A 21,060-nucleotide genomic window follows, 5' to 3' on the forward strand; every position below is an offset into this window, starting at 1 on the left:
GAATTTTAGTAACAATTACAAAACGTAACGAGGAGTGGGTTTGTATCAATTAGTACTTTAGAATTATCTTATTAAGGAAAAAAATGAAACAGACACAAGTGAATGTTAAGGCTGACCTACTAGGAATTGCAGTGTTGAAATAGCATTGATTTGAGTTCTCTGTTAAAGATGACAGTTTTGTCTAACCTTAAAAAAAATTTAAAACATTTTTATCTTAAAAAACTTTGCATATAGTTATTGTATTTATTATGTTACATAAGGACATATCTTACACAAGTATGTTATTGTATTGAGCAAGTTCCCTTATCGTATCTCCCCGGTCTCCCCCACTTCCATTAGTTCCTTTTTCCCCATAGTTCCCTTTTCTTATGTCATATGTTTATACATGTTTTTGTATGTGTATAAAACCTAAGAATCACATACAGGAGAAAACATACAATACCTGCTTCTCTGAGACTGGCTTAATTTTCTTTTTTCTTTTTTTTTTTTTTTTTTGGTTTTTCGAGACAGAGTTTCTCTGCAGCTTTTTTAGAGCCTGTCCTGGAACTAGCTCTTGTAGACCAGGCTGGCCTCGAACTCACAGAGATCCGCCTGCCTCTGACTCCCGAGTGCTGGGATTAAAGGCGTGCGCCACCACCGCCCGGCCTTAATTTTCTTAATACGCCAGTCTTTGTAAAAGTAGTAGGCTGCACCTGTAGCTATGCTGATGGAATCAGTAGCTTCTTGCCACTCTGATATTTACGTTATTATTATTCATAGTGGAATAAAACTGTACATTTAATCTATAGGTCACAATGCAACATTTTAAGTGCTCGCTCACCATATTCATCTTAGTGGCTTCTGTTGTGCTAGTGTAGAGCATCTCTCTTGTTACTGAGAGTTGTGTTTCACAAGAGGTCTAAAAGGCTTTAGCATCAGAGATTAAACTCTTTAATATTCCATGATGACATTAATTTGGGAGTGTTTTCTGTGATACCCTTTCTCTACATCCATTCTTAATTCTTCTCTAGTCCAAAATGAATTTTACATCATAAAATTAAAGTAACTTTATTATATATTTATCATTATTAATTTATTATAATTGTGGAATAATTAGTAAAATATCTTAGTTTTACTAAATTGAGAGTCATTAATCTTCTCAGAACTTAGCTTCTTAAATGTTGAACATTTAATGGGGAATCTATTAACTTCTATTGTGTGGGTTATTTCTTTTAAAGCTATGCTTTAGCTAAGTAAATGTCATTTGAGTTGCTTTCTAAAATAAGTGTCCTTGGAATGAACACGACCTATAATGAATATAAGTGGTTGTTGGTCACTGGGAAGGAGAAGGTCCTTTTTCAGGTTTTCCAAAAGCATTTTATATTACACCTTAGTTTCTGTTGTGCTGACTATCTGAGACTAGATCTTAGCTCTAAAGATGGCTGAAATGATATTTTACTATTTTTTTAAAATTTTTTTTTAAAATCAAACCCCTGTATTAGACTTTAAAGTGACTTGAGAGCACAGTGAGTAAAGTGCTGGAACAAGAAGTATTTTAATTACAGTACTAGTGTGAGCGTAAAACCCAGTACAAATTTTACTTAAATCCTGTTGGATTTGTTTTTTTTTTTGTTCTAAAGTCGTTTGAATCTAAGTTAAAAAAAAAAAAAAAGAGAGGGGGTGGGGAGGACGTTAGCTTTTTGAGTCACTTGAGCAAAGCCATGGCTGTTCTCCCAGTTACTGAGTTTTCACTGCACTTGCAGCAAGCTAATTGCTTCTGCTAATAAATAATCTAAAATCGATGCTGACAGCAGTTAATTGGCACAGAGATTTTATTTTGTAAAGCTCTTGGCTAACGACCTTCTTAAATTAATAGCATTAAGTGCTATGAGGAAATAAATCTGAGGAATTGCCTGTCATTTGCTTGTCATGTCTAATAACTTCCAATAATGATGGCTGATAGATTTCTGCACATTCCATTATTGAAGTCGGTGCATGTAATTATTCTCCTCATTATATGTAAACAATTAGCCATATTTGGTATTTCCTTGCAGTAAAGCTGCTAAAATACAAGCAATGTGTTAGAGGTTAGAAACTATTTTAAAAGCTTGGATTTTAATTATTTGATCGTAGGAAATCTTTGTATTTAGATACATTTGCTGAATGTAAGTACAAACAGGGGGGGTGATTTTATTTTTTTTGATTCCAAGATTTTAATATCTTTTGAATACGATTTATAAAAGATAATAATTTCAAAATATAACAATTTATGGGAATTTTTGTTTGTAGCTTGAAGAAGTCATGGAAAAAGAAACTTATAAGACAGCTAAGTTAATTCTGGAAAGGTTTGATCCAGAATCAAAGAAAGCAAAGGTAAAACTGTTACTCTGCTGATTTTTCATTACAACTTCTCCATTGTGTCCGGGACTGCATAATTTGAACATTGTTGTAATTGACAGGAGTTAGAGCCGCCATCTGCTGGAGCAGCTGTATCCGCAAAACCAGGACAAGGTAAATAACTTTGTAGAAACTGCTGCTGCTGTTGGAAAGATCCATATTTACCCAAGTGAGTTCACAAGTGTGTGTTGGTGGTGTGTAAAAAGTTAAATGCTTTTATGTTCATTTATACTTGGTAATCTGACATATGACATAGAATAGATAACAATATTTTTTGCTTTTATTTTGTGGGAATACGCTGATAAGTTAGAATATTGAATATTTATTGAGATTAAAATAAATAATTGGTTTTAACTTTGAAATTTAATTAATTTTACTTATATAATGAGCTTTTTCCCTTGCAAATAATAGTCTTAGGAATATCTGTTATTAATATCTCTTCATTTTTATGAGTTCCTTCTGGAGAATGAAGATTTTTGTGACAGTTAAAAAACTTTAACACATTTACTTAATAAAAAAGTAAATAATTTAAAAATGAGAAAAAAGAGGATTGAATATATATGAATTTTTTATATAGTTCATATAGAAATATATAGAAAGAAAATTTTCATATAACAACAAATTTTTTGGAGTTGTATTGCCTATCATCACCTTATATTAAGTATAAAATTTCGAGTCATTTTTTTTATTTATTGCGAATTATTTAAATTTAGTTTATTATTATTGTATGAAGGATGTGTTGTGTGGGGACATGTATGCCAGGGCTCATGTGTAGCAGTCAGAGGGTAACTGTGCAGTTGACTCAGTCCTTCCACCTTTCTGTAGGTTAAAGGGATTGAGCTTAGGTTCTCAGGCCTATGGGGTAAGCATTTACCTAGTGAGTCTCCTCATCAGCCCCCAGAAGTCATTTCATATGGTTATATGAAATAGCTCCTGAAGTGGAATGTGAATATTTTGAGTTTGCATTAGTTTTTAATCTTTATTTTTTTCACTAGAATCTGATAAGTTTTCAAGATTTTGTGCCATTGAAGAAAAAAATACATAGAAAACTAACTCTGGTCTATGCAGAATTGAAGCCTGGTTTTAAAGTTATGATACTATTTGTAGCTTTGAGAGGGAATGTTTTTATAAATATCCGCAAGGACCATGAAGATTAAATGAGTCATATTTTAGGTTTCCTAACTGGTATGGCTGTGTGGGAAGAATTCACCCAGTCTTTATAACTAGTATTTTGAATTAGAGAAATATTAGCTTTTCTTTATTTTTTCACTGATTTTTTTGATAAAAGTTCACATACGATTAAAATAAATTAGATATATATGTTTCTAAAGAAATTCACATATTCATAATCAGTGTTAAGTTTTTCTATAGTTTATACATTTGTTAAGCAATCATAGAAAAAAGTTTTATTCTGCGTGAAACATATTTGTTTACATACTTTTAAGAAGTACTGCTAAAGTCTGAATCCATAGGAGCAGAGAGTAAAATTGTTGTTTCCAGAGATACAGAGGTGACGGGGACAGTAGGGAGATATTGGCCAAAGAATCCAGAGCTGTAGTTAAGTAGGTGAATATGACACATAGACAGCTAATGCACACTGTGGTGACTGTAGTTAGTAATGCTGTATGTGTGCTTGAAATTTGCAAAGACAGTGGATTTTATGTGTTCTCTCCATATACAGGAAAACTGGCATGATGGGAATGGCTAATTAGCTTGACTGTAGGAATCATTTAATAATGTTGAAGAAATTCTTTGAATAAGTAATAACACTAGTAAATATGTTTTTCAGTGTGGTATTTTGCAAAAAACTATGGCTGTTGCTTTTCTAGGTATACTAAGTACTAAAGTATTTCAAGCAAGTTATTTTCAGAATTTAAACGTTTTTTAGAAAATTTTGAGACACAAATACAATTTTTCTTCTGACACCATATCATAATTATAGTAAACTACTGCTGATTTCATTGCTTTGGATACTTGCACTGCTCTTGGGATAGTCTTAGAGAGGATTAATTTTTAGCTCTATTGTGATCAGTCATTTTAAAAATGCATTTAAGGAGCAGGCAAGATGACTCAGGTGGGTAAAGGCTTTGCTGCCAAGCATGATGGCCTCCGTCCTACCCCGGGATCCCCAGTTAGAAGAACTGACTTCTTGAAGGTGTCCTCTGACCTCCACACATGCTCCGTGGGCATTACAGGCACACAGTTTTTCTCCCTCGAAGTAATAAAGACTTTTAATTAAAAATGTATTGAATACTGATAGGCAGGTGCCTTGTAGAGTAAAGAGATGAGGGTTATCATTTTTTAACCATAAAAATTATATATTGCGTGTGTTGTGATCTTCTTGTATGTATATTATACACCACGTGTATGCATGTAGTGGAGGCCAGGGGACACCCTCATGCTGTCACTCAAGGTGCTGTTTCCTTTTTTTTTTTTTTTGAGGCAGGGTCTCTCACTTCCCTTTAGTTCTCTAAGTAGCCTAGGTTGTCCGGCTAGCAACCTAGAGACCTCCTGTCTCTGCTTCTCCAGCACTGGGATTACAAGGGAGGTTCTTGTCCGGTCTTTCATTTTGTGGGTTCTGGGGACTGAGCTCAGGTCCTGCAACTTGAACTTCATACATTTTATGATTGAGCTATTTTCCCAATCCTATCTCTCTCAAAAACTTAAAACTTTAACTAAAATACACTTTTTTGGGGGTGAGGGGTATATTATTATAGGATATCTTGATTCTGTTTTTTTTTCTTATTTAAAAAGTTCTAAATTGTGTTATAATTTTTATTCTACCTTTTCAGAATTACATTTTAGTTACATTGAATCTTATTCAGCATCTTTTAGTTTCATATCTTCTTTGCTTATTGCAGACAGGGTTACACTCAGTAGCCTAGACTAATGTGGAACTTGTGGCAATCCTTCTGCCTCAGACTCCTGAGTGCTGGGATTGCAGATGTGCACCACCTTTCTTTACCTGTCTGGTTGTTCTTATAGGTGATGGTTTTATGTTGTGTGTTAGTTGACTTGAGTTCCGGTTGGTTTGAAATCTTTAGTTTCTGCTGTACATTTGCATGCTAGCTTTCCCTCAAATTCCCTTCCCGTCCCTCCCCCTTTTCCCTTCCTCTTGCTCAATTCCTTCTTGCCATTCTCTTACCTTTCTCTCATCTAGGTTTTGATTAACAGAAAGTGAAGGTAAAGTATGAATACATATATTGCATTTGTATATGGGCCCCTTGAAAGGTGTCTACTCGTCAAAGGATTTTAATTTAAGGTGTCTATTTTGGGCTAGCTTCTAAATTGAGCTGACCTACAAAATTGATGCATGTATAATAGGTTTTTTGTGTAACTGAGTTGTTAATGTTTCCTGTGCTTAGACTAATTATAATTTTTGAGGATAGTATTGTTTGATTTGCCTAGGTTTTATGTTAAAAGAAATAGCATGATTAAACCCATCTTCCCTGACATTCTTTTTCAGTTCCAAGTAGATTTCATTTTTTTTTTTTTAAAGAACAGCTTTGGTTTGTAAACAAATGTCAAAGACAGTCTAGAGTTCCTGTTTTTCTTGTACCAAGTTTCTCCTTTTATCATAACAATAAGATATGTTTGTAGCCATGTGATATGTTCATATGTTCATATGTTAACCGAAGGTTGTACATTACTCTTTTCTGTTCTATGATACCGTTTGAGTTCTAGTTATGTTTAGTTGTCTTTTCTTCTTAGACAGCTTCTAACTGAAATGGTTTCTGGATTTTTCTTTGTTTTTTGATGACCTTCAGAGATCTTTCCCTAACATTTTTCTTTGGTAAGGAGTTTTTAAGAGAATTTTATTTTAAAAAAAATTGGTTATTGTTTGCTATGAAGGAATAAGCATATAAAGTAGTGCATATAGATTAGGTAGAACTGTTTGCTGCCTAGATGCTTGTATTATTATGGACTAGAAGACAGGAAGATTTTTGTCTCATTTTAAAAAGCGATAAAGCTTAGACAAATGAAAAATGAAATTTGCCACAATATAAACTTCTGAGTACCTTCTGTATTATATAGAAATGTAAGTATTGGGAATGATGAAAATTAAATTTCTTTCAAGATCTTGATTACACAAGACCAAATTTTCAAGGACTAAACTTTTCATTTTCCAGATCTTGAAATCAAGGACTTATTTAATTCTAAATGTACTCTCTTAGTTACGGTTGCTGTTGCTAATGATGAAATACCAAGACCAAAAGCAGTTGAAGAGGAAATGCTTATTTTTCTTTGGCTTAGACTTCCACATTGCTATTCATCATCATGGGAAGTCAGACAGAACTCAAACAGGGCCAGAACCTGGAGGCAGGAGCTGATGCAGAGGCCATGGAAAGGGGTGCTGCTTACTAGCTTGCTCCTCATGGCTTGCTCAGGACTGCTTTCTTATAGAGCTCAGGACCACCAGCCCAGGTGAAGCACCATCCACAATGGGTTGGGGCCTCCCCTGTTGATCACTAAAATGCCCTTACAGCAGATTTCATGGAGGCATTTCCTCAACTGAGTCTCCTTCCTCTCAATGAATTGTAGCTTGTTCAGGTAACAGATAAAACCAGCCAGTACAAATGAATAGGAGATTTTTTGAGTTCACATGTGCCTTGCTCGTGTTGAGTTATAGGGGCATTATTTCCTTGATATCCTCTATCCCTTTTGGTTCTTACACTTGATCTCCACTGTCCTCCTATTCTGTGGATTCCCTCTCCCTGAGGGAGGGATTTGATCGAGAAACCCATTTAGGGATGGTTTCAGGTTTCTCTTATCTGTTTATTGTCTGGCCGTTATGTTCCCCTCTGCTACAGGAGGAAGCTTTGTGTTAATGGCTGCGCAAGGCAAGGATCAATAAGTATAGCAAAATGTCGTTAGGAGCAATTTTATTGCTATGTCTTTTAGTGGAATAGTAGTATTTGGTTTTTCCCTTGGTCTTTGGGCTATCTAGTCTTAGGTTCTTGGTACACCCAAGCAGTGTTGGGTTATGGGTTTCATCTCGTGGAGTTGGCCTTAAGTCAAATCAGATACTGGTTGGTTGCTCCCACAAGCTTTGCCCCACCATTGCATTAGCATGTCTTGTGGTAAGACAGTGTTGTATGTAGATCAAAGGGTTTGTAAAGCTGGGTTGTGTTTTTGTTTCTCCTTTGGTAGCATGCAGAGTACTTTCCTGTACCAAAGGACAATGGCATATATGGGGTAGTCTCTATGTAGGCACCAACTAGACTTCTCTACATTACAATGAGCTCTGTAGGTGTCTTCAGTAATAGGGCCTTGCCACCAGTTTATGGATAGCAATCTATAGTGTTGGCAGCAAACTGTTTTCTTTTTTGTTTTCTGGTTCCTGTAGAACCCCTATGGCCAGCAACTCAACTTAATGTAATTCATTTCTGGATTCCTGGAAGCTTCATTTGGTGACAAGAGCTGTTCAGTTTGGGGTTTACTGTTTTCCCCTTTTTTGGGTGGTTTAAATTTAGATTGTCTTCATATACTTATATATTTTAGGAAGCTTCTACTAGTATTAGGTTTCCATACTACCCCTCAAAAAGGCTTTTAATTTTAGCCTCCTTGCCTCCTTATGTTCCTCCTTTGTCTGTCTCCCTTTCCCCCTCCCCACTCGATCCCCCTCATTCCAGGTAGTTCTCCACCCCATCCCCCTACAGCCATCCATTCTGTTTCCCGTTCCTAGGGAGATTTATCTGTCCCCTCCTAGTCCTTTACTCTATACCCAACCTTTGTGACTCTAGATTATACCTTGGTTATTATTGACTTAATAGCTAATATCCACGGTGTAAGAGAATACATACATATTTGTCTAATCTTGAGTTAACTCAAGATATTTTCTAGTTCCACCCATTTACTGGGAATTTTTACAATTTCATTTTTAAAAAAAGCTGAGTAATATTCCATATTGTAAATGTACCGTATTTCTTACCATTCATCTGTTGAGGATATCTAGGTTGTTTCAATTTCTGGCTATTATGAATAGAGCAGCAGTGAAATGGTATGAGCAGCTGTCTCTTTGGTAGGATGATGTCTCCTTTGGGTGTATGCCCAAGAAATAATATAGCTGAATCTTGAGGTTGATCGATTCCCATCTTTCTGAGGAACTGCCACATTGATTTCCTAGTGACTGTATAAATTTGCAGTCTCACTAGCGTGGAGGAGTTTTCCCCTTCTCCACATCCTTGCCAGAGTGAGTTGTTATTTGTTTTATTGTTGTAACCATTGTGACAGGTGTAAGATTGAAATCTAAATCAAGAAGACTTTTTTAAAAAAAAAAAAATCCTGGAGATTGGATAGAACAGAGAACAAAAAATGAGACATAAATTAGGATATAATCTAGTATAGATATGAGAGGAGGTCATGAATCATACAAGTTATGGCAATGTCAGTGGAAAAGGAGCAACTAGAGCAGTGGTTTCTCAACCTCTGGGTCGTGACCCCTTTGGGAGGGTTGTGACCCTTTCACGGGGGTTGGGTTGCATAACAGATACTTACATTGTGATTCATAACATAGCAAAACTACAGTTATGAGGTAGCAATGGACATCTTATGGTTTGTGGTCATCACAAGAGGCACTGTATTAAAGGGGTCGCAGTATTACAGGAAGGTTGAGAAACCACTGGACAGGCTAGAGAAAGTATAGATCGACATAGTTGAGTGATTACATTTGGGAAAGTAGTGGGTAGTAGGAGGAGTCAATAAACCATCTAGGTATCTACCAAGTCTCTTGAGAGGCATTGCAAAAATAAAAGCCTCATAGTATAGTTTTAAGACCATGGTACCCTTTCTATGTGAGAATCTTGCAAACAGTTATGTGCTTGCACAGTCTTTCCAGCATTGCAAGGAGATACTTTCATGAATAGTCCATAGCTTCTGTGAGTTAGAAGTTGATATTCAAATCACTATTGGAAATGCCTAGGTCAATTTTGAAAAGTAAAATTAAGTTATATTTTTATTACAGAATATTCAGCTCAAGAATTACAGAAAGCTACAGATACATATTTTAATTTTAAATTTATTTTCATTTTACATACCAACCACAGTTACCCCCCTCCTCCCCTTCCCACACCCACTCCTACCTCCTCCCGAACCCATCCCCCATCCACTAATCTGAAAGGGTAAGGCCCCATGGGGAGTCAACAAAGCCTGCACATTAAGTTGAGGCAGGACCAAGCCCTTCCCCACTGCATCAAGGCTGAGCAAGGCATCCCACCGTAGGGAATGTCTCCAAAAAGCCAACTCATGGACCAGGGACAGATTTTAAATTTTACAATTGTTAGATTTTCACTAAAGAAACCCAAAAATAACTTGTGAAATATTTAATGTATAAGTTAAATATTTTATTATTTAATTTATATGAGTGGTTTTGCCTGCATGTATATCTGTGTACCATGTGTGTGCCTGGTGCTGGAAGAGGCCCAGAGAGGCTATCAGATTCCCTGGAACTGGAGCTGTTTGATCACAATGTTAGTAGTGTGCTGGGAACAAACCCAGGTCCTGTGGAAAAACAACCATTGCTCTTAACACTGAACCATATCTCCAATCCCCTAATATCTGTATTTTTTAAAAAAAGAAATATTTAGCGGCTGGAGAGATGGCTCAGCAGTAAAGAGCACTCACAGAACACCTGGGCTCTCTTCCCAGCACCTCCTGATGACGTACAGGCATTTGCAAGTCCAGTTCCAGGGGCTCTGATGAGGACAGCAGGTATGATGCATGCTGTGGGCATACATACACAAAGGCAAACACTTACATAGAAAAGAAATAATTTTTAAAATACTATATATATATATATATATATATATATATGTTTGCTATGTAAGTGTGCTTCATGCCTTCCAGGTGCCCATGAAAGACTGAACAGGGCACTGGAACCCCTAGAACTGAGATTACAGACAGTTGTAAGCTGCCATGTGGGGTCCAGGAACTGAACCTACTCTGCTCCTAAGTGCTGAGTCAGTTTTCCGTTCCTATAAAATGTAATCAGTGTAGGAACTAGATTGCTTAAGAATGCTTCTACTCTTATTTCTTTAGTTTTTATTTTTCCAGTGTTAGGGATTGAACTCAGGGCTTGCTGATTTCTGGCAGTTGTTCTACTGCCTAACTATAGCTCCAACTCCTGAGTTTTTGGGCCGTGGGTCTTCCCACGCAGTCCAGACTGACTTTGAGTCGATCTGTGCCTTTGCCTCTTTACTACTTGGATTCCATGTGGTTTACTGTACTTGGCTTTAGATTGCTTAGTTTTTGGTTATTGTAATCCATGAAACCTGTTTATTAGTGCTAATACTAATAACTACTACTTATTAAGTACTTTTCATGTGCTCTGGCTAAGCTCTTAATGTTAATTTTCTCATTCTTTATAATAACCATAGTGATTAAGTATTTTCATTATGAGGAAGCAAAATTGAGAGATGTCATCAATTTAGAAAAGGCTGTGTGCATATGAAGTAAACAATGTGGCTGAAGTTAGGGAAGATTGAGTAGAGAGTCTTATCATAACATGATGTTTTAGAGAATTACTTTTAAAACTTTATTTTCTTTGTTTATTCTAATGTAATTTGAGTCTGGCTTAATTTGAATTTAAAACCACTATAGCTAGGCATATTCTCATATTTGGTAACTAAATTTTGTTGACTGATTATTAATGTCCATCAAGAATTTAAGGTTGGAGTGTAGCTCAGTTGATAGAATGTCTGTCTAGCATATGTGAAGTCCTGGGCCTGATGCTACATGCCTCTCATTCTACTACTGGGAGATGGAAGCAGGAGGATCAGAAGATCCAGGTCCTTCTAAGGAGTTTGATATATGTACTCTATGATATATGTACCCTATGATATATCTACTCTATCTAAACAAACAATTTTTTTTAAAAAACTGTCAGTATCCAAATCAAAAATGTTTCATGCACTTTTTACTGTTTAGGCCAATGAACATATGATTTCTTTAGTTCCAACCCAGTAATTTAGGCTTGTGACAGCTTACTGTGATATACAGGATTAAAAAGTCACGAGGGTCTCTTTATTTGCTCTCTAATGCTCAGGTGTGAGAGGAACTGTTCATGTCGCTTAGGTCATCTAGTCGATCATGAAACATCTGTGTAGCCAGTCAGCAAATGGCCGTAAGGGTCATGTGCTCCTTTTGTGCCTTTTCCCAATTGTTTGAAAGCAGTTGTAGATAATATGTAAACAAAAACTATAAACAGAGCCAGCTTCAAACTGGCACATTGGACCAATCTCTGCTGTAAAGAATTTTGTAATTTCTAAAACTGAAAGCTAAGGTCATATATGACAGAACATTATATATATATATATACATATATATATATATGTATATATATATATATATATATATACACACACACACACACACGAGAAGTTTTCCTTCTCTGAATGTATTGCACAAATCAGTGTGTTAAGAAGGTAACCATAGTGTGAAGGAGTAGGTACCTAAGTAGTTGAAGCATACTTTTTAAATAGTGTTCTTATGACTACTTAAATTATTAGTCCGGAATATACATGTATATATTTCCTTATTAAAATCATTATTTTTAGTCTTGAAAAACAAAAACAAATCTACTGTTTGCAATTTTCACCAATTCTGATGTTTCCTTTTCCGTATCACTGTTGGAAGGCTTGTTATAAAAAGGTGTGACACGTAACTGGGTGGTGATTTTATTTTGAATTTGTCAGTAGACAAATCAAGTTGGTTTTGTATTGTTTTGTTTTTCAAGACAGAGTTTATCTTGTGTGTATGTAGACTTGGCTGTCCTGGAACTCACTGTGTAGATCAGGCTGGCCTTGAACTCAAGAGATCAGCCTGTTTCAGCCTCCTAACTGTTGGGATTAAAGTGTGCGCCACCACCGCCTGGCTAGTTTGGTTGTATAAACTTGTACAGTTGGATTATGGGTTCCTAGAAAAAGTTCCCTAGTTTGGATGTTTTTTTTTTTAGAATTCACATTATAAATGCTTAGAAACAGTGCCTGTTGGTGCTAGAAATTTCAGTAAACGTCATTTATGGTTGTGGCTAATATATTAGACATTAAGTCTAGAATATTTTATTATTCTCAGAGATTCGTCAGCGAACTGCAGCTCAGAGAAACCTTTCCCCAGCACCAGCAAGCTCTAATCAGGGCCCTCCTCCACAAGTTCCAGTCACTCCTGGGCCGCCAAAGGACGCATCGGCTCCTGGGGGGCCTCCAGAAAGGACTGCTGCTCCAGCCTTACCCAGGCGCCTTGGATCCCCTGCTACTTCAGTGCCTGGAATGGGTAAACACAGCACTTAATGTTATTTACAGTTTATATTGTTTTCTCTGGTTACCAATAAAATGGGCCATTTTCAGATAGTATGGAAATGACATTTCATTTGGAAATAGCAGAGCAGTTATCTGATTAAGCTGGAGTTCCATATTCAATTAGCTATAACTCTTTACAGCTGGCACCTTGTGATACCAAACCTATTTCTTGAGCTCATTTAACTGTTATGGCTTCTTTGTTTAAATGGCAATAAAACTTGTAGCATTCTGTAGTCTACAGTGTAGCATTATCTTTTTATATTCAATTCTTAGAATGGCTCTAGATTTATATATGGTTGGGATAGAGGAGAACACTTTAGCAAGTACTTATATTCTTTGCTAATTCCTCATATAGACACTAAAACATGGCAATTACCATATTTCAGGAAAAATATTCAAGCATTGTAGTGCCTGATAATACTTTTGTAAATATGAGCTAATAGATTTTTTTTCTCCTAAGTCATGGAACTATAGTATTTTCTTATAGGCTCCTTTAAGTTCTATTAAGAGTGTGATTGATCTGTGGATTTTATTCAGCGCTGTAACATTTGGTCAGCCACTTTTATTTTGAAGTGTGATTAGGGCATGGAAATCTATTTGTTGCTTTAGCAGATGACATGGTTTGTGTAGATTTCCATGTCAGATTATTAAATAAGAGTAAACGGTTATTTTATTTATGGTATTTAATTCTAATTGAAGTACTTTAGAACTTTATGACTAGTTGCTACTTTCTAGAGTAATGATTTTGAGAGTAGACACTAATCAGTTGGGTAATTAGAGCATTTATTAAATAGAAAAACCCCAATGTTATTTATGGTAGATTTTTTTTTGCTTGGGTTCCTATAAAAGTGCAGCTAAGGTTTTAAAAGACTAGGAAACTATTGATTTACAAAGTAAGAGAACTGACTATGAATGGAATGCATAAAAATCCTAGTATTTAAAATAATTTTAAAACCTTACAATTTTAAGTGTAATGATAAAATAGTTATATATTTGTGAAATTGAGACAGTTTAATGGGCTGAAACAGTTCATTTTTTAGTTGCTTTGTAGGTGATTTGAGATACCCATAATTTGTAAATTCAAATTTTGGTTGTTTAAGAACCGAAGACTCGGGTAAGAGTCTTTGACTCGCAGGCAACTTAGCCACGTATATAGTTGTAAGGCCTGTACTGTCTACTGCTTGTGTAAGGGCTACACAAGCAACTGTAGCTTAAGTTTCATGTGCATGTAAATAAAACGTTTTGCATACGTTTCTAATTAGTTTCTGTGGAAATACTGTTTATATTGTACATTGCCAAAAATGTGAATGAGTTAAACAATTTATTATAGAGAAAATTAGTAATTCATTTTTCTATTCTAACATGTTTGTGAGAGAATCAATTTAATGTATATTACCGCAGTGCTCCCATATGTTTGAAAATTAATAAGCAGCAGGTATTTGATAATTTGCCAAACTGTGTAAAAATGCCCAGTATTCCTACAATAATTGCTTTTAATGTTTATTATTTACTGTTCCCCATGACATCATGAGTATTAAGATGCATTATTTTTAAAGTTGCCAAGTTATTTAATCAAGTTATTACCAAGTTGCAGGAAGCCTAAGATACTTGGATGAAATCTTTTGTTTTATGTATCCAGATTGCTTTGTGGACATGTTCACTTTAAATATGTAAAAGTAAAATACTCCAGCCACTTAAATTGATATAAATGCTTTCAAAATCTAATTTGAACACTGGGAATGTAGCTCAGTGGTAGAATGTTTGCTTAAGTACTGTATTAGCTACACATATATTTTTATGTTTCCTTTTTCTTTTTAGTTCAGCTAAATATTTTCTAATTTCTGTTTTGATTTTGCTTTGCATCCTGAATTAGTTAGATAGTTGGTGAGCTTTAAGATGTTTTCTGCTGCTGATTCTAATTCTTTTGTAGTCAGAAAATATACTGTGTGCTGTTTGGATCTGATTAAATGTATTGAGACTTGTTTAATGACCCATTATGTCATGTCTTGGTAACTGCTTTCTCTCTGCTTGAAAAAAAAAATCATGTATTTGTTCATGTAGGGTAGAGCAGTTCTAAAAGTCCATTAGATAAAGCTGATGATAGTGAGTGTTTCAAGTCTTTTTTCCCCTGATTTTTGTAGATTTATTTTTAATCAAAAATGTTAAAAACCTTTAATTATAATTTTTATTTGTCTATCTTTTCTTGAATTTCTGTTAGTTTTTGTTTTATGGGTTTGACGTTCTGTTATCTGCACTTAAATGTTTGGCATGGTTGTACTTCAAGGAAAAGCTATATATTATTTATTCATGAATGGGTGTGCACATGGGCATGGAGGTCAGAAGACAACTTGCTGGGTTAGGGTCTCTCCACTGAGTGGATTCCAGAGACTGAACTCACACCCTCAGGCTTGGTGGTAGGCACCTTTATCCATTGAGCCATCTTGCTGGGCCCTAGTTTTTGATGTAGATGCCTTTGTCCTTGTGACCTTTATAGTCATTTAACATTTCTTATGCTTAGTGTTAGCATATTTTTATATTTTACTTTAAATTTATTTATTTTTCCTATTTTTTTTTTTTTTAAAAAAAACATGTGCACAGCATATATTGAAGAGTTGCTTCTTTGTCCCATCTGACAGCCTGTTTCATCATGCGGTGCTGACCATGATGCCGTGACTATGTTTGGGATTGAGTTTAAACGTTTTGTGGGACGTGAGCTCCTTTGTCCCATGTGTTTGCTGTCCTTTTCTCCATTTGCTCTTTCCCTTTGAACTGAAATTTTTGTGACTACATTTAATCTTTTTTCACTGTCATATTGTTTGTAACACTTTTGGCATGTGATTTTAATGGTTGTGCTGAGATTTAGTAAATACCTCTAATCACAGTTTTTCATGTGATGTGATACCATCTCACCTATAGTTTTAAAGATCTGACAAAAATACAGTTAACATTTCCCTCTCTTGGCTCTTGTGTTATTTATTTAATTCTTTTCGTTTTATTTTACATTTTACTTCTATACATATTATAAGCCTCACAATTATTTTTTTATTTAATCAGTTATGCAGTCTTGGCTGGTTCACAGCTAAGCCCAACCTTCTGTGTTTGTGAGCCTAGTACCCATGGAAAGCTGAAGCGGTGTCAGATGTTAATGGGACTGGAGTTACAGATGATCTTGAACCTCCACTGGGTGCTGGCAAACAAGTCTAGTTCCTCTGCAAGAACAGCCAGGGCTGTGCCGCCCCTGAAGCTTAGATCTACTTTTTGATTTTGTTTTTATTTTTGTTTTTATACTTGTTGTCGCTTCCTTTGGCTGTAAGGACTTTTAAAAATTATTCTTGTAATGTAGTTTGACCAATGATAAATTCTTTGTTTTATACATCTGGAAAAAGATCTCATTTTGCCTTATTTTTTGTTTAAAAAAGATATTTATGCTGGATACAGATTCTAGTCTGACAGCTTTCACTTTCAGAATGTTAAAAATAAGTTTCGTTTTAGCCTGCATCTGATTAAAAGTCTGCTGTCTCCTTTTTCTCTATATTGTACTCCATTAGGCCTATTATTAAGCAGTTTGTGAGTGTGTACAAAATAGCGTGTCTTATGTTTGGGATTTGTTAAGATTCTTTAATCTCTATCTTTAAAACTCAAATTTGGTAGAAATTATATATTCAATTATGTATACCTTTTTCTTTTCTCTACAGAACTGTTCATTTGACTGTTTGAGATTGTTATATAACTTACTGATTTCCCCCGCCCCTTAATTTTTGGTCCTTTTTGTTACATTTTATATGGTTTTTATTGCCATGTCTTCACACTGATATCTTGTTTTTAATGTCTAAATGTCTGTTTATTTCATCTGTGGGTTTTTTCATCCTACACATTGTAGATTTCTGTGAAGTTTAGTGTTGGTACTTGTAGTTTTTCTCATGTATTTTTAAGCATACCTAGATTCTCAAACATGTGGAAGTGTTTTAGTATTTTTACCTACTAATTCAGTCGTATCTGAAACAATTTTTTTCTCACTTTTGTACTTTTGTTTGTTTGCATAGCTAGTATTTTTTGAATGCCAGAAATGGCAGATTTTACATTACTGGGTATGTTTCTTCTTCCTCCTCTTGTCCACCTCCCTTTTTTTTTTATTCTAGCTCTTGGAAACAGGCAGTCATTCTGATTGTGTGTGAATACTGTTTTCTTTAATCTTTTGGAGATTTTTTTACTCTCAGTTTTTTAGATACATGGGCTGGTCAGTAATGTGCTGAGTGTTTTGAGAGGCCCTCTGTAGATGCTTACGTATAACAGGCTTTCTATTGGGCCACAAACCAGCTCCCAAATCATAACATGGAAGACATACTAGTTATGAATGTTCAGTCTTAGTTTAGGCTTGTTTTTGGCTAGCTTTTTAAAACTGAAATTAACCTGTTTCCCTCTTCTACATTTGTTTCTTCAGGCTTTTTACCTTTCCTTCATTCTTTATGTCCTACTTTTCCTGCTTTCTCCAGTGGCTGGTGGCTGCCTGCCTGGTCCTGATTGTCTCCCTCATTCTCTTCTCTCTGGAGCCTAGATTCTTCCTCCTACTTATTCTCTCTGTCTGCCAGCCCTTCTATCCCTCACTGCCTAGCTATTGGCCATTCAGCTTCTTATTAGACCAACCAGGTGCCTTAGACAGGCAAAGTAAAACAACACATCTTGATATAATGCAACATAAACAAATGTAAGACAGCTTTACATAGTTAAAGTAATATTCCACAACACTTAAGTGCTTTTCTTTCTTCGTGTTTCCCCCCTTCTCTGGCCCTGTCCTGTGAGTTTGAACTGCATCAGCTTCCCCAGAGCCGCAGTGCTGTCTTATCAACTCTGGGCGACAGCTGTGTTTACCTCCTACCTCTGTGTAGAAACTGACTGTAAGCAAAAGGCTGGGGCAGTTGCAGGGTTTGTCTTGGTTTTTAGTTTTTTAAGGGAAATTTAACATATATTGTTTGATGCACATGTTGATTCTTAATACACTTCCCATATTTCTCACAGTCTTTGGGGAAGGTAGCCCTGATCTCTTACTCTGAGTCCAAAGTGGAAGTCTAAATTATTATCATAGGCTTTTTAGTAGATTTTATAGTATAGTTTATTAAACATTTCATGCTGTATAGAGATTTATAAGAGTTAGTATTTTGTTTTGTTAAAATCTTTCAACAAATGTTAAATATTCTAACACAACTGAATCACTTTGGTAGTTGAATTAAATATTGTATGTGTATTATATACATACAAATTTCTTCTGATTTTTATTTCTTTGCTAGGTCTTCATCCTCCAGGTCCACCCTTAGCAAGACCCATTCTCCCCCGAGAACGAGGTGCTCTGGATAGAATTGTTGAATATTTAGTTGGTGATGGTCCACAGAACAGGTAATGTTTGCTTCATTAGTAGGTAAAGGAACATAAAAAACATTACTGGCTAGTGTATATGTATATTTGTGATGTTTTGTGGCTTATAGTTGTTATCATTTTAGAGAAATTGAATTATTTTTGTTCCAACTGTTAAAATTGAAGAGAGGAAAAATAGTACAAACTTGGTAGGTTGATGAGAAATGGAATTTTTCATATGTGTCACTGTTGGTGGTGATGGAAATACTTCCAATAGTAATAAAAACAGTGTGTATTATTTAGCTCTTATTATTTTTCAAACGTTTTTCAGATTATTGTATTACTTGGTTCTTACCATAAATCTAGGAAGGTAGTTATGAGTGTGCAAAGCATTTGTCATTGTGTAGGCTTTAAAAAAAACTCTACTTTCAAAAAATCTTCTCTAGTTAGTATCAGTTTCATAAAGGGAGCATAGTTTAATGCTAATATAAGTTGTATGTTATTCAAAACAGAATGATCTGATTAAGCCAACCATCTGATTAGAGAACAGAAAGTGAGAATGAGAAAGGTACAGGAACCACATCATATCAAAAGTTACTATTGGTCCTAATTATATAGAATTAAACATATTTATTTTCTGTAAGGGTTTTCAGTGTTTCTTCTTTATCTTATTTATTGTGAATCTTTAAGAAGGTTCCATCATTTCCAGTCTTAATAAAACACAATTTGGAAGTTTTCATCTCCAGTAATAAATCATTGAGAAATTTAAGTGTTTTGTTGCTAAACTTTAAAAAAAAGATTTATTTTTTAATTAATTTTTAAGTTGTGTGTATGTATGTGTGTCTGTGTATATTAATGTAGGTACACACAAACCAGAAACATGACTCCCTGGAGTTGGAGTTACAGTTTGTGAGTTGCCTGATGTAGGTGCTGGGAATCCATCTCGGGTCCTCTGGAAGAGTAGTATATGCTGTGTTTTTAACTGCTGAGCCATTTCTCAAGCCCTTGATTTCTAAACTTGTTTCTGTTAACTTAGGATATATTCAGTTGTTCCTTCGTTTATTTTTAATAACTTGTATATATAGATGCGCATATATACATATGCACACACATACACATCTATTTATATATGCATATATACATTTAAATGCTTTATGTCCTGTTTATTTTATTTTTAAGCATCCTATCACTGAGCTATACTCCCAACTCAAGTCGTATTTCAAACTGGTTGAAATTTTGGTTTTGGTTAACTTCAGCTTTTGCTTAAGGAGTGTTGTTAATGATTGCTGACATTCATTTATTATGGCATAGTCATCTGTATTTGACATAGTCACAATGACTAAGTGGCCTCCCTGGTGAACTTCATCTGTAGTGTAACCAGTGTGTTATTTTCCTGTGGTGTAGGTATGCTCTCATATGTCAGCAATGTTTTTCTCACAATGGCATGGCTTTGAAAGAAGAATTCGAATACATTGGTAAGGATTTTTGGATAGTTAGGTTTAAATATTTTACTCTTAAACATATCATTCTCATCTACTTCCATGTAATATTTTATTTTAGGTACTGCCTGTACATATTGACCAGGTACATTGTCTCCTTATTTAATACTAAAAACAAAGGAGAAAAACTAATGCAATTCCTTTTTAGAATGCACAGCCTCTAGGCCAGCTGTTCTCAGATAGTCTGCTACCCAGACTCAACTACAGGGAGTCCGATTTAATTACTGGGGGTGGGAGCTAAGCATTAGCGTTCACTTTTAAGATCACCAATTATTTTCATATGCAGCCATTATTAAATACTCACATGATAAGTTATGCTTTAGAAATTTAACATGCTACATCTTCTTAGACAAGATTCTGGGTCTTAAAATATCTAATTATTCTATTGACTAGAAATTCAAGTTGAGTCAAGTATTTAAATAATTAGTTTTGTTATTAAACTGTTATTTAACTTGTTACACCTTTAAGATTAATATTTGAATTTTTATAGTAATCATGCAGTATGCATTAAAATTAATGTTGATTAGCACAGCTATTAATTATAGTAAGGTAGCAATTCAGAAGTTATACATTTATAACTTGAGTCTGATTATTTATAAGGATAATCTTGTGAGTTATCTGATTAGTTCTTGAAATTTGTTTTTTCTTTCTTCATTTTTAAAAACTTCTATGTAGCTTTTCGATGTGCCTACTGTTTTTTCTTGAATCCTGCAAGAAAAACCAGACCTCAAGCTCCGCGACTTCCAGAGTTTAGTTTTGAAAAGAGGCAGGCAGTGGAGAGCTCAAGCTCAGCTGCTCCCATGTCATCAGAAAGTGTACCCTCGACACAGAGCCAGTTCAGTGAAGGTATGACTATGCTAGGTAAAATGTTTGTCTGGGAATGTGTGTAGCCTGATAATAAGAGCATAATACTTATAAAGATGACAGTGGATTAATTTATCAAGTTCTTCAGCATGCATATGTCAGCTGTTGCACTGATGGCTTTTCTGTGATTGATATGATGTGTTTCAGTTTTCCAATGCAGATCATGTTGTGACCAGCAGCACTTAGCTCCAGCTGGCTAAGCATTGTTTATGGAGTGAACTCTTCTAAAGTCCAAGAGACTCAACTAGGGATGCTCTCATGGAATCCCTTTGATGTGTCACAATGAAGCACTGAAATTAGGAAACAACTGTTTTAAGGGCAGAATATTTAGAATATATGTGGGTGGAATAGGTGTGCGGCTACCATTCAGATTGTAGAGATGATCGGAAAGCAGGAACCTTAGGATTGGAAAGTCATCCTTGCATGTTTTGGACAACTAGGTTAATATTAATAGCACCGTGTTTCATTTGGACAGTTTTTTAGAAATCCATGAGCTTAGCATCATCGGTGATAAAGGAGTCACTTTGTTGTATAGGAACAAGATTTACTAGAACTCGTATTTTAGAACTATTCTTGCAAGTCTATCGTAGGAACTCGGAAGGTAGTTCCCTGGGAACTTGAGTGGTTGCAGTAGAAAGCTGCCAGCTGTTTCTTGTTAGTAGTGTTCACTCACTTCT

General features: G+C 35.2%; 1 protein-coding gene across 1 annotated transcript in view; it reads left to right on the forward strand.

The window, feature by feature from the left end:
* The window catches only part of Lnpk (lunapark, ER junction formation factor), a 55,236-nt gene that overhangs the window by 25,563 nt on the left and 8,613 nt on the right, over positions 1-21,060 (forward strand). Inside the window, exons 7-12 of the mRNA XM_038337933.1 lie at positions 2,269-2,352; positions 2,439-2,490; positions 12,448-12,645; positions 17,957-18,062; positions 19,425-19,495; positions 20,195-20,365. Coding sequence (XP_038193861.1) covers positions 2,269-2,352; positions 2,439-2,490; positions 12,448-12,645; positions 17,957-18,062; positions 19,425-19,495; positions 20,195-20,365 — 682 coding nt within the window. The remainder of the gene's footprint in view (positions 1-2,268; positions 2,353-2,438; positions 2,491-12,447; positions 12,646-17,956; positions 18,063-19,424; positions 19,496-20,194; positions 20,366-21,060) is intronic.

The sequence above is a fragment of the Arvicola amphibius genome, chromosome 7 (genome assembly GCF_903992535.2).
Source record: "Arvicola amphibius chromosome 7, mArvAmp1.2, whole genome shotgun sequence".
NCBI classification, from domain to species: Eukaryota; Metazoa; Chordata; class Mammalia; order Rodentia; family Cricetidae; genus Arvicola; species Arvicola amphibius.